The 14542-nt window shown below is 42.1% G+C and overlaps 1 protein-coding gene across 3 annotated transcripts in view; it reads right to left on the bottom strand.

The window, feature by feature from the left end:
* Positions 1 to 14542, bottom strand: part of MPP7 (MAGUK p55 scaffold protein 7) — a 534209-nt gene that overhangs the window by 267545 nt on the left and 252122 nt on the right. For all 3 annotated transcript variants that reach the window (XM_075315522.1, XM_075315524.1, XM_075315523.1), the window contains exon 4: positions 5626 to 5744. In XM_075315522.1, coding sequence (XP_075171637.1) covers positions 5626 to 5744 — 119 coding nt within the window. The remainder of the gene's footprint in view (positions 1 to 5625; positions 5745 to 14542) is intronic.

Genomic DNA, 14542 nt, shown 5'->3' with positions numbered 1-14542 from the left:
AAGGGAAAAACCTGCAGATGTGTCTTTATAGCGAGCGGAGGGAAAAACCTGCAGATGTGTCTTTATAGACAGCGGAGGGAAAAACCTGCAGATGTGTCTTTATAGACAGCGGAGGGAAAAACCTGCAGATGTGTCTTTATAGAAAGCTGAGGGGAAAACCTGCAGATGTGTCTTTATAGACAGCGGAGGGAAAAACCTGCAGATGTGTCTTTATAGAGAGCAGAGGGGAAAACCTGCAGATGTGTCTTTATAGACAGCGGATGGAAAAACCTGCAGATGTGTCTTTATAAACAGCGGAGGCAAAAACCTGCAGATGTGTCTTTATAGACAGCGGAGGGGAAAACCTGCAGATGTGTCTTTATAGACAGCGGAGGGAAAAACATGCAGATGTGTCTTTATAGAGAGCGGAGGGAAAAACATGCAGATGTCTCTTTATAGAGAGCGGAGGGAAACTTCTGGTTTCAACTTCATGAGGGAGTGGGAGTCTGAGTCAGGGAAATTGAGGAGTCGGAGGCTTGACTTACTGACTCCACAGTCCTGATAAGACCCATGGCTTTCATAGGGTCTAAATTGTCAGCTTGTCCAAAAGGTCTGTAAAAAAAATTACGCTACATTGGCACCAACCAAAATAAAAATCATGGTGATCATAGGAGCATAACCTAAACTTTTTCCACCCATAATCTGCGCTTAGGCATTGAGAAACAGACTGAAATCATTTTGGAGGGGCTGGGGGGGGTAATAAAAATAAAATTAAAATAATGTGGTTGCATAAGTGTGAACACCCTCTTATAATTGGAGTTGTGTTCAGAATTAGGCAATCACTTTTACACTCGCGTTACATAGTAGTCAGTGCACAGCTGCCGTCATTTAGAGTAATTGTGAATAGTCCCATATGAAGATTACCTATTCTAGTTGACATTTAAAGGGAGCCTGACAAGTGGAAAAATGCTACTAACCTGCAGATATGGGGTTAATCAGCAGGTTAATAGCATTCTGAACCTGCCCGGTGCCTGCACATTAAACCCCGCTGCCGGAAGGAAATGAACGGTAATTCTCCCAGTGTTCCAGTTTCAGTCACAAGGGCGGTGCCACCTAGGGTTCAGTCATGGCTCTGTGTATGGAGAGCATCAGCTGTAACCGCCCCCCATCACTGACCGATAGCTGGGTCTAATGCTGTAAGCGCCTGTCAGTGTAGGGGGCATGGCTACAGCCGCCACTCTCCATACACAGAGCGGTGACTGAACCCACGATGGCGCCACTCCCATGACTGAAAGCAGAACGCTGCTGGGAGGCTTAAAGTTAATTTCCTCCCAGCAGCGGGGTTTAATGTGCAGGTGCCGAGCAAGTTCAGAATGCTATTAACCTGCAGACTAACCCCATATCTGCTGGTTAATAACATTTTTCCATATGACAGGTTTCCTTTAATTAGTTGCATTTTACAGCAAAAGCCATGGTCCATAAACAGCTTACAACACAACAAAGGGATCTTATTGTTGAACGTTATCACTCATCACAAGAGTAGAAAAAAATTCCAAAGAATTGGAAACATCAACAAGAAGTGGCTAAAATTTGGAACAGTAGTGACATTACCTAGAATTGACAATTAGCTAAAAGTAAACAGCGCAATAGGGTCTGATCTAGGATAAAAGAGTGAAAGAATGGCGCAAAGGCTCCCCTGTGTATGAAGACTAAGTAACTACGAAAGGTCATAACATAAGCTGCTACAGGTCCACGTCCTCTATGAGCCAGACAACATCGGAGAAAGGAGCAGTGAAGTAGTTAATTTCTGGCTGGATCCTCAGGAAGAAGTCTAGACTTCGAAACGCGTAGATCAGTAAACCACTTGGAATTCTTCATAGCCTGGTGCTGTATTCCTTCATCCGTACTGCGCAGCACAGAATTAACCACTTTGCTGCTCCTTTATTTGATATCACCTAGAATTTAATGTCTTTCAAATATGGAGGAAAGACCAGAAGAATATTGATCTGTGATGCCACCAAGAGATCTAAGGCAACAATAAAGGAACTTTAAAAATTTCTGGAAAGGACTGCATGTGAAAACAATCTCCTGTATTCTTCATATGTCTAGCCAACCTTTGTTTTCCAAAAACCTGCATTTGGTCTGCCAAAATCATCTGGGAAAAAGGGGTTATAGTCTGACAAGACCAAGGTACTCTGAAAACCTTCCCTGTCCCTGCTGAAGAAAAGTCTCTTCACAGCATGATGCTGCCACCACTATGTTTGACGGTGGGAATGTTGTTTTCAGTGTGATGTGCAGTGTTAGTTTTCGGACACAAACAGTGTTTTGCATTCAGCCCAAAAGGTTCTACTTTGGTCTCAACTGACCAGAGCATCTTCTTCCACATGCTGTTTCCCTACATGGCCTTTTGCAAGCTACAAATGGGTCTTTTTCTGAATTGCTTTAAAAATGGCTTACTACTTGCCCCTTTTCAATAAAGGCCAGATTTGTGGAGTAAACAACTAATAGTTATCTGAAGGACAGATTCTCCCACCTGAGATGTGGATCTCTGCAGCTCCTCCACAGTGACCATGGGTGTCTTGGCTGCTTCTCTAAATAGGGCTCTCCTTGCTTGGGATGACAGTTTGGATGGACGGCCACGCCTTGGTAGGTTTGCAGTTGTGCTATACTCCTATCATTTTTTGATGATGGATTGAACAGTGCTCGGGCTATTTTATTTATAACCTAACCCGGCTTTACACTTCTCCACAACTTTATCCCTGAGCTGTCTGGTGGGTTCCCTAGTTTTCATGATGCTGTTTGATCCCTAATATTCTCAAACAAATCTCTGAGGCTTTCACAGAAGAGCTGTAGTTATACTGATAATACATTACACACAGCTGGACTCCATTTACTGATTAGGAGACTTCTGGAGGCAATTGGTCACTCAGTTTTATTTAAAGGTATCAGACTTCAGGGGACTGAATACGAATTGCACGGCTAAGGCTATGCACGCATGTTGCATCTTTGTGGTGACACAAAGATGTGGGGTTTTGGCCCCAAAAAATGCACCCCCGGCAAAAACACCTCATCTGAAGCTCACAGCAAGAAACATAGAACATGACTGCCCGCTGTGAGCTCCAAGCAGCAACTGAAGTGAGCAACGTGATCATTTTTAAAATATTTAGAAAACAATGTATCATTTCCTTTACACTTCACAAAGATTTGCTACTTAGTATTGAAAGATAGATCACATAAAATTCCAATAAAATACACTTAAAGGGAACCTGTCAGGCCATATGCCTTGTAACCTACATGCAAAGTGATGTGTGGCCTAAAAACTCCTTCCTACCCATCTCTGTGTTGTAATATTGTGTAAAATGAATTTATAAAAAAAAAGTTTCATAACTTACATGTTCCCTATGTAAATGAGCTGGGGGACTAGTCACTTGGGCGTCGATTCGCCCCCTCTAGTTTGCCTTCTTTCCGTGGTATCACGCCCCTGTGTTATCATGGATTTACATAACAGATGTCACAGTCAGCTTCTGGAGATCCCACGCGTACGTGCTTTTCATTCGCGCAGCCTTCTTAGCCGGGTGTACGCTGGTCAGCTTCACAAGCGCACTGCGCATGATCTGAAGGCTCCTGCGTTAAAGCCGGCAAGCAAACACCCACTTAAAAAGGCTGCCCACAGAGGCATGATACCACGGAAAGAGGGCAAAGTAGACGGGGCGAAGCAACGCCCGAGGGCTACTCCCTCTGCTCATTTACATAGGGAACACGAAAGTTACAAAACGTTTTTTATAAATTCATTTTACACAATATTACAACACAGGGATAGGTAAGAAGGGGTTTTTAGGCCACACACCACCATGCTTGTAGGTTACAAGGCATATGGGACCAGACAGGTTCCCTTTAAGCTTTTCGGGTTCACCGTGAAAAAAAAAAAAGTGGAATAGTTCACAGGGTGCTAATACTTTATCAAGGAACTGTATTATTTATATACACATATATATATATATATATACACATACACACACACACATACATACATACATATATATACACATACACACAAGTACAGTTGGTTTACGAGAACAATCCGTTCTGGGGGTGTGTTTGTAAACAGAGTTACTCGTCTAGCAAAGCAAGATTTCCCATAGGAATTAAGGCAAGCTCAGACAATTCGTTTCACGACACACGCACAAACACACATTATGCTCACCTTACCTTCCATTCCTTCGCCAACCTCATGGTTCTTGTAGTTCGCCAGTACAGGATGTATATCTGGTGCTTCTGCTGCCAGAGCACTGACGTCAAAGGCAGGAGACGCTTACCTCTGATTGGTCAGCGCACTAGTGGCGAACTACAAGAACCATGAGGCCGGCGAGGGAACGGAAGGTAAGGTGAGCATAATATGTGTGTGCGTGTTTGCGTCTGTGTGTTTGTTTGTGCGGACTGCAAGAGCGGGTCAGAGCGTGGTGAGAGTATGGAACCGGAAGTGTGTGCGGAGAGTATTTGCTCGTACAGCAAAGCTTTCTCGTAAACTGAGTTACAAATTTACAGCAAGCTTTGCTCGCATAGCGAAATACTTGCAAACCGAGGTTCCACTGTGTGTGTGTGTGTGTGTGTGTGTGTGTGTGTGTGTGTGTGTGTGTGTGTGTGTGTGTGAGTGTTATATACTCACTTAATCTTACTTAATCAAAACATACATAAATACACACACACATATATATAGATATACACACACACATTTTATATTGCATATACATATATATACACACACACACACACACACACACACAGTATATATATATATATATATATATATATATATATATACACACATATAAAATAAATATAAATATATATATATATATATTTTGCTTTTTTGTATCGTATGTGCAGGAATAAAGTTAATTTAATAGAAATACAATAATAGAAAAGCTTAGAAAAGTTGCGAATAAACAAAAAGAAAATATACTACCCTACATCCACAAAAATAATTACAATAGAGACAATTTGCAATTTTCCCACAGTTTTGGTAAACAAAAATACCAGTTTTCTGATGCAGCTATATTGAAGCTACACCTGTGTCTCAAAATAAGGGGGGGGGGGGAACTATTTAGCTAAAGTATAAAGCAAAAATAAATACGGTATTCACCTTCACAATAGTCATTCCAAAAGGTGAAATAACGCTGAGAGCATTGGTCTTGAAACGGTTACTTGAACCTACCTTTGTCCCGACAGCGTTAGGAGAGCCTGTCTAGCATTTTTTGTGTAATTTTGTTTGGGGGAGGGGGTTGTGAATTTTGCAGTTTTTTGAAAACAAAAATTCCAAAGCAGTAAGTGCAACCCCGAGGCAATCGGATAGTAAAATATTAATTTTTACCATGTCACCGCAATCTTAAAAATAGAAAAAAAAATGACTTCCACTGTAAAATATTCAGGAAGAGGTTTTCCTGTCGACTGTGTTAAAAGTGCCTATAGTCAACACTATGAAAACTTTCTTCCCCGGCAGTTTCCTGTTCCACCAGCCCAGACTGCGCTCATAATCGTCATATCTACTTTACACCATCCGTGAGTTTTAAAAGTTGTGAGGCCGCTCAGACATAATCCCTAATAATGTTGTCTTTGAGTCATGAATGGCATTTCAATATGGCTTACCTTCACCAGTGAATGGAGACTTTTTTCACCAAACATATCCCAAAGGAAGGTCAGGTCTTCCTGGCTGTCCACATGCGGCTGCAGCTGGGCCGGCAGCGTAGCCAAGAGCTCATACAGACCTATAAAATGAAAATAAAACAGAAAATGTAATCTCATTAATTTTAGCTAACAGTTCTGTGTGATGGCTCGCCTGGAGCATGTCAATAAGAGCCCGGAGTTTCCACTCCGGCACCGGCCAAGTCATCAGAAGGGCCTTCAGAAGATCAATACGGCAAAAAGGGGCTAATGATGCGATAAAATGGCTGGAGACGTCATTCAGCCATCAGCCTGTGTCACAAGACATACAGATATTTATTCCATTAAGTTAGCGACAACCAACACGTACTCCGAGACTTAATTGTTTTTCCATCCTAAGTGATGGTAGTGAATGAAATGACTCATCCGCTCGGCTTCCAAAAACTAAATGGGGTGGTCCGCAGAATCCCAACTCCGGTTACTTTGAAATTCTTATTTTTCTTAATTTACTGCTCAATTAACAGTTGTATTTCCATATGTCCCATAAAAATTAATGTCGATATTCTACATTTTCATACCTTATGTCTTCATAGTTTCCATCGTTTGGAGCAATGATGTATACTACATATAAATTCCACACATTTACACATCATATATAGAAAGGCCGGGGCGGCAAGTCTACTTGACCTGCATTATCGGACTTTGGCGATTTATGTCACTTGTTCTAGGTGAGTAGTTTAAATACACAAATCTGTTGACCTCGCAGATATCCCGGTCTATTCCCCTTTAAGTTGATCTATGAAATCAGTCATTTCTTCTGACAAAATTTGTTTTAGTAAATGCATGGATTTTGAGAACAACTAGTTAATCCTGGTGTCTGAGAGCAACGCAGGCAGACTCGAGCATCGACCTGCAGAGTGCTAATTCAAAGGCAGGCTAGCAAGAGTTAAATCTCTACTAGTCTACCTTCAAGAGGAACCTCAATTCCCACCTCTTCCAACAAGCCTACAACCTACAATAGCCCTCAGTCCAGCACACCACTGCGCAACCAGCTCTGTCCTCACCTATTTTACCACCACCCATTCCCTGTAGACTGTGAGCCCGCGTGGGCAGGGTCCTCTCTCCTCTTATACCAGTCTGTTTTGTACTGTTGATGATTGTTGTACGTATACCCTCTTTCACTTGTAAAGCGTCATGGAATAAATGGCGCTATAATAATAATAAATAATAATCACAATAATAATACTAGTCTGCTTGTTAGTCTCCTTTGATCACATGTTGCAAGAAAGCCAATTAAATCTGCTCCCCTCCTATATATGCTGGCTAGATCCTTCCTTCTATGCCAGCTATAGTTTATCTTAGCTGGTCTGGGGAGGTGTTGTGATCCAGACTATCTGGTGATTGTGGTACTAGTTGCTGACTGCGGATGTGGAGTTAACCCTTGTTGTCTTTTTGTTGCTGCCTTGCGGTCTTGCTTTTCTCCGAAGTATCATTTTTGTTCCTGTGTGTTTGCAGTGTGCGATAGTTTTGGTTTTCCCCTGTGGGTCTTTATCTGTATTTCCATCTCACTTCTGACCCTTCCTTTCCTGGTGGGAGGGGGAATCAGATTAGTTCTGATTAAGAGCATAACCAGGCCTCCGGCATCTCTACCATCAGGAGTAACCCTGAGGTTAAAGATAGCATTGGAGCCCCTGTCCCTCACTATCCCACAATCAGACTATGCCAAAATATTCACACATTTCCAAGAGCAATAACAGAAAAATATAGCCATTCAAGGTTCTTAAAACATATGCTCAAAATTTTGTTCAGTACATGACATGTTACAACCAATGGCAGCCATAATATCTTAAAGGGTTTCAGCAACATATTTGCACCTCCTGCCAGAAAGGGTTAATAAATTGGTGAAAGAGGGTGGCTTTTATTTTATTACAAATAAAGAATTTGTTTCTGTATTTATTTCTTTTCACTTACAGATTAGTAATGGAGGAGTCTCAGACACCTCCCCATCACTAATCTAGGGCTTAATGGCAGCTGTGAGTGGTCATTAACCCCTTATTACTCTGAATGCCACTGCACCAGGACAATCGGGAAGAGTTGGGTCAAGTTCCGGGATTGTCGCATCTGATGGATGGATTATCATGGCTAAGTATCAAAATTGGGGGAGGACTGCACACAGTTTTTTTTTTTTTAATTATTAATAATAATAATAATAATAATAATAATAATAATAAAACAGTATGTGGTTCCTCTTATTTTGATACACAGCCAAGATAAGCGCATGCCTCGGGGCTGCTGCCTGTAGCCATATACTTTATCTGTGCTGGGTATCATTATATGGGGTGACCATATGCCAATTTTTTTTATTTATTTTTACGCCAATCTAGACACGCAAACCGCATCTGTGATTGGGTCCAGTCAGACACGCTGTCACACAGGCAGGTGCCGCTGTCTGACTGTAACCAATCAGAGACGCCGGGACTGCTGGTGGGCAGGGAACGCAGTGCATATGCATGAATTTAATGAGCAGTCCAGGAAGTAGAGTCACAGCTGCGAGGAGACCGGTAAATATAGCATGCTTGCTTTATTATTATTATTATTATTATTATTATTTATTTTTTTTTTAATTACCTGGGTGGCCAGATCCAGATTGATAACCAGAGTTCCCTAAGAAATTTGGGCCCAGGGCTGGTGCTCGGGTTCTTTTGAACCAGCGCGGATCTGGGTTTTTACAGTCCGAGACCGCACATCACTCGTTGTAAGTGCTTGTTTCATTAGTATTTTGCACCTGTAATCTGACTTTTTATTATTTTTTTTTTGTTAAGGCTGTTATTTACTTTTCATTCCTTTTTTTTTTGTATTTTTGCAATACTATATGTAAAGAAATTGATAGACAAGCAAATCTTGGAAGGACAAACTAACCAACTTGAGAAGTAGTCTAGAAATAAGTAAAAGTCTGTTCTAACTGTATTCTATTTTTATTTTAATTTTTCATTTTTTCTTCTTCTTCTTCTTAATGAGGGTGATGCTTGACCCGGAGCGAGTACTAGTTATTAGAGTCAGCGTTGAGTAAGCTTGCGAGGCAAACAGTAGCTCAGTGTTCTACAGTAGCAGCCGGCGTAAGCTGCTATCCATCATACACACAAACTATCAGACTGGAGTCCAAGAATGTAGCCGCACTGACTGCGTGAGCCCTCTACGGGGAGCTAACCTGGCATGAGCCGATATCAATTCATAGCACATGTTTAATTTTCCAGGGGGATTACTAGGGGTAAAAAGGACAAAATGCCTCTCTTTTTTTCCCCCCTTTTTTTCTGTCTGCTGTCTACGAAAATACGACTATCCTCTCGGGATCCCCACAACACGGGTCTGCTATTATTTTTAGTCTGAATAACTGTTGCTGTTCATCAAAAGGACAGCTTTACAAGATGTTTAACCAAAAAGGCCCAGTAACATGATAAGCTGTAAGATGGGCTTCCAACTTCTGAAGGCTAATCTAAATATTGTATTAATGAGACGTAATGCCCAGTCCTTCGCGAACCCTCTATGCGCCATTATAAATGTAACTCTACGCTCTCAAAAAGGCACTGTTCCGATTTGTTTTTCCGTCGGTTGGCACGGGGCACGAATGTCTTCTCTCTAATATATAAACATGCGCGCTCCGATTACACTTGTTTTGCTGAGGTCCAAATAAGATCAGTATCTCAAGCGGTTTCTCAAAAAGAAAAAAAGAAAAATCTTGTTCGCGAACGTAGAATACGATACGCACAAACCCCTGGAAGTATAGAAAAGTCTTTTCAACTCAAAATACATTAATATACTTTTTCATGGGGAAATAAATGCTCGTAGTGATTTGCCAAGTAGCGCTGTGGTGAGTGATGGTGCGGGCGCCCAAGAAACACATCCTGAAAAACGTGTTCACAGAAGCAGCGATTAATAAGGAGAACATCTAAAATGTGGGCAGCGAAGGGCAAAGAAAGTCTCCAACCAATGTGTGAAGTGTTATTTTTGGTATGAGACAATTTTTTTTTTTTTAAGATCAACCCTCCTAAGCCGTCTATATGGGCATATAGGTCATAGGAAGTTTAATAAAATGATACAGTGATATCGAAGAAATTCATGTTTTATAAATGAGCTGTTAAGATCTATTGGCCGCACATAGATCTCCTCGAGAATCTACCTCAAAAGCTTATATTCAATAACAGATAATAGTGTTACCGGTGTGAGACATGTAATGACTGATAGTCTGCTCTCCTGACTTACATGTCTCATAATGGTAATGCACCCTGTCATTTAAAAAAAACTCTGGAGGTAGATTCTCACGGAGATCTATGTCTGGCCCATAGATCTTAACAGCTAATTTACATATTATTAAAAACGTGGATCTCAGAATTAAAATATCGGATCACAGATATCAAGGTATCACTTTAGTCAACTTTCTATGACCTACATGCCCATATATTTGGCTTAGAAGGGTTTATCTTACGGACAGATTCCTTTTTAAAGGGACACAACATAATGGTGCACTATTTGGTTATGTACTTCCTTGACTAGTAATGGAAGGACCCATGGAAGTTCGGTTCAGCGGGGTTAGTAAACTTTAAGTTAAGTTCAATTTGGAGGCCAAACTTGACCTGAGCCCCAATGGAAGACATGCAGCCAACCATAAACAGATCACTTTTGGGGGCAGGATGGTGGGAGTTTTCCATTTTTTTTTTGTTTGGTGCACAATACATCTGATAACGCTGTTGTTACCCCCAGTGGGAGCCATTCAAACACTGGAAGTGGCTCGCACTGAGTTGAGCACCGAGCATATCCGAGCACAGCGATGCTCACGTGAGTGAAGTTCATACGCAAAGCACCAAACTCAGTTTGTTTTGTTTTTGTGTTGTCTAAAAGTCCGAACACCGAACCTTAGGTTCACTCATCTCTATACTTGACTGCTCGTATCCACCTCAAGTATGTGATAAGGACTATAAAAGGAATATCTTACCAATAATTTGGAGACAAAGGTCCACAGCAGTAGAACACGGCAGCAGGACCAGGGCAGTATGGACTTACTTATCCATCATTGCAATAGAGCTGACATTTTGGGTGTCTCTTGTGATCACTAATATCGTACGTGATATTATGACGTTTCATGGGACATAGTAATCAAATGAGGCGCTCAAAATGCCGTTATTCACATATTAGCCAAGGAAGTTCACACTGGCCCGGTCTGACCACCAAAGAGTACCAACTTAGATGATGGACCAGGATTATGTGAATCTTTTTGCCAACCTATGCTCTATGGCAGCACTGCCCAGGTCCAGCTGGGACAACATATAACCACCGCAGGTGAGCATCATTTTTTTATTCTATTATTTTCAGATCATGCTGGGCTTTGTTATGAAAAAAAAACAATATTATTCCTTGAAGGGGACAAACCCTTCAAGGACCAGAACGTTCCTTGGCAAAAAGTCCGCAAAATGGGCTATGATGAGTTGGGAAAACTGCTCAAGCCGCACACAGTTTTTGAGTGGAATGCAACACAAATCAAAAGGTGAAAACTACTTCCAAAGGCCAGGTACAGACGGCCAAACAACGGCCGTAGGCTAGGTTCGGACAGCCATATTTCAAGGTCCATAAATAGACCCCGACACCCAGACTCATCCCATTGTCAGTCGAGACATTTCAACTGTTACAGAACTTGAAATATGGTCAAGGGAACCAGACCATAAGCAGAAGACACTAGCTCCATATATCAGATGAGTGGCTCAACCTTCCTTCACCAAGGGCAAGGATTCCGTCTGTAGCCAAAAAATTGTATCTAATAATAAGGCTACATACACATGTTGAGGATTTGGTCAATATTTGAGAACCAAAACTAGGAGTGGAACAATCAGATGAAAAGTATAATAGAAACACGGCATCATTTCTGTATTTATCACCCACTCCAGGTTTTTGGCTACAAATACGGAGGTAAAATACGGAATGTGGCCTAAGGGTAAAAGTAGAATGGCTTTTGTTGGTATCAACGACGAACATATCGCCTTCCCCATGAGTGTATAATCCTATTGGCACAAAAAGGATAACCACCGGAAACCAAAAACTGAGCCACTACCTTGCGGTAACACTGGAGCCACTTTCTTAAGGCTCCAACTGGCCTAAATGGAATCTAACCGGGAAAACAATAGATGTACGGAATAATAAAAGTTAAACTAAAGAATAATAATTCGCTGAGTGACTGAATATTGTAATTTATGAAAACAATTACAAGTCAAAGCAGTAGTAACCGAGATAATGTAACTCCATCTCCTTCTAAATAATCCCGAAGAAGGAAGATTATATCATGTGCATCCAGCAGAACCCAGAAATGGAATTCCATATGGAGATATAGCACCGGTAATTGCAGATGGGGTTCCTGTTTACAGGTAACATGTAAAAGCGCATCTGTTAGGGAAAAGATAAACATTTATATCGTCTACATTGCCCCTTGTTTAGGAAACCCATAGTCTACGAGGTTCCTGGCAGCCTTGAAATGATCTCCGCTTTGCCGCCATCTGTTTGGAATCAATGGTAATGTGGATTCCAAATTTTCTCATTGCAAATGACTTGGATTATTGTCTACTACTATCCACGCTGGGTAATCATACCTGACCTGTCAATCATCTCTAATGTGATCAAGAACATCTGGAACATGGGCAAATTTGTTATTCCTAAATTGAAGAGTTATGCGGGAGGCAGATTATAATGGTTGTCTGAGTATGTCTATTTACCGAGATGCTGCAGAATACGGCCGAGTGATTGATCCATGAAAGTGCGGCATGCACAATTACACAGAAATGCAGACCAGACTGCTGGTGGAAAAGCTTCAGATGAAAGGAGCGCGAGCCACAGAAGACACCGCGGTTGCAGAAGATCCTAATTGTGCCTCACATTACTCAAGAGGGCAACTGTAAACAGCTCTTCACAAGGCGGGCGGCAAATTATATCATTACGCCTGATTCTGCCATCGAGTCCTGATTAAAAATAAAGTTGGAAGGACGTCTACGGGAGATGCACATTGATTTTATTAATCTATTCATGGTAAATTATACAGTGTTCTCCTGGATATACCAGAATCCAAACATACCTATACAGTTAGACAAAATCTGTAGAAAAGCATGGCAATACTGCCCTCATCTCCCACAAAAAGATTAAGGTACTGATGGTGCACGTATCAGTCTAATATGTTCAGGAACTGTTCTGATTCTCAAGCTCGCTAAGGCTGCTTTCACACTACGGTTTTTTTTTTAACATGCATCCTTTAACGCAAAAACGGATCCAGTACAAATGCGTTTTCATTTCAATGCATTTGCAATGGACTCGCATCTACATGCGTTCACCTGCGTTCACCTGCGTTCGCGTGCGTTATAGTGAGGATCCAGCGATTTGCAGTTTTTTAACATTTTTCAAAAACGCTACTTGTAGCGTTTTTGAGCTGCGTCCAAATACTGCAAATTGCTGGATCCTGACTATACTGCACGCAAACGTATGTGAACGCTGGCATGCTGATAGACAGGATCCTGCTTGCTCCACTGAGCATGCCCAGAAACCAGCCTGGCGTGATCAGTCCCTCTCTCCCACTCCCTCTCTGTCTCTCTCCCCCTCCCTCTCCTCCCTCTCTCCCCCGCCTGAGAGCTGCGGACACTCGTAACCAAGATAAATATCGGGTAACCAAGCAAAGCGCTTCTCTTAGTTACCCGATGTTTACGTTAGTTACGTGTGCAGGGAGCAGGCAGCCCTGCTCCTAGCAGCTGCGGATGGGATGCTCGTAACCAAGGTAAATATCGGGTATCCAAGCAAGTTACGCGATGTTTACCTAGGTTACGAGCCTCCGCAGCTGTTAGAAGCCGGCTCCCAGTCTATCACGTTCAGTCCCATTGACTCCCGATCACATGACTCCAATGCCCGCCCATAAACTTAAAGTGCCAGGATCCTGCAAAATAACACATGCATTTGCATGCGTTTTTTTTGCTGTAAAAGCAGGATCCGCTTTTGCAGCAAAAAAACGTTCATGACGCATGTTAAAAAAACGTAGTGTGAAAGCAGCCTAACTTGTCATACACTCATTTTGAGTGGGTGTTTCCCCTTCATTAGCATTCTGCAAGCACCACAGGTGTTATAACTTAATTTCCTAGCAATCTGCCAGCATGATAGGTGTTAGAACCTAATTTCCCTCACTTTCAACCATCTAATGCTCCTGTCATTGTCAAATTGGCTTGCCCTGAACGGAGAGCAGCTACTAAGAGCAAGTTTGATTCTCTGCTCCTGCTCTCCTGTCAAAGACCTACACTGACTTCCTCTAGAGAGACGAGACACACACACACACACACACACTTCCTTCAGAGAGACAAAAACAGTTACTAATCCAACAATAAGGCAGTGTGCCCATGATCAGTTTTCACAGCATCTTGGACGCAGAATGCTTCAGCTGCATCCAAAACGCTGCGTTGTACAGTACAAGCACAGTGGATGGATTTCTAGAAATCCCGTGCCCACTGTGCTTGTTTTTTTTTTTTGCAGCAAACACTGACCTGTGGTGCGGCTTTCCAAGCCGCAGCATGTCAATTGTTTGCTGCGGAGTCGCAAGCATTATCTGCAAGGAAAACAGAAAAGAGAGACTGCAGTGCTCCAAATCCTCATCGCGGGCACGAGCAGCTGTGTTCTCCTGCGGAGGAGACTCGCCGCCTTGCCGTGTCCATGACGCAGCGGGTCCTGATTGTCGGTACGTACCCTACGTCTATGTTGCTAGACAAGGATTACACTTCGTACAAGGATTACACTCTTCTCCAATTTGTATGCTCACACGAGCATATAAATTGGAGAAGAGCAAATGGATAAAAAAAGGGATTACATTTGGACCCATGTTGTTCAATGAGGC

Source organism: Anomaloglossus baeobatrachus, chromosome 6 (assembly GCF_048569485.1).
Source record: "Anomaloglossus baeobatrachus isolate aAnoBae1 chromosome 6, aAnoBae1.hap1, whole genome shotgun sequence".
NCBI lineage: Eukaryota > Metazoa > Chordata > Amphibia > Anura > Aromobatidae > Anomaloglossus > Anomaloglossus baeobatrachus.
The sequence above is the reverse complement of the archived record's forward strand: the minus strand, read 5'-3'. Positions and strand labels throughout refer to the sequence as shown.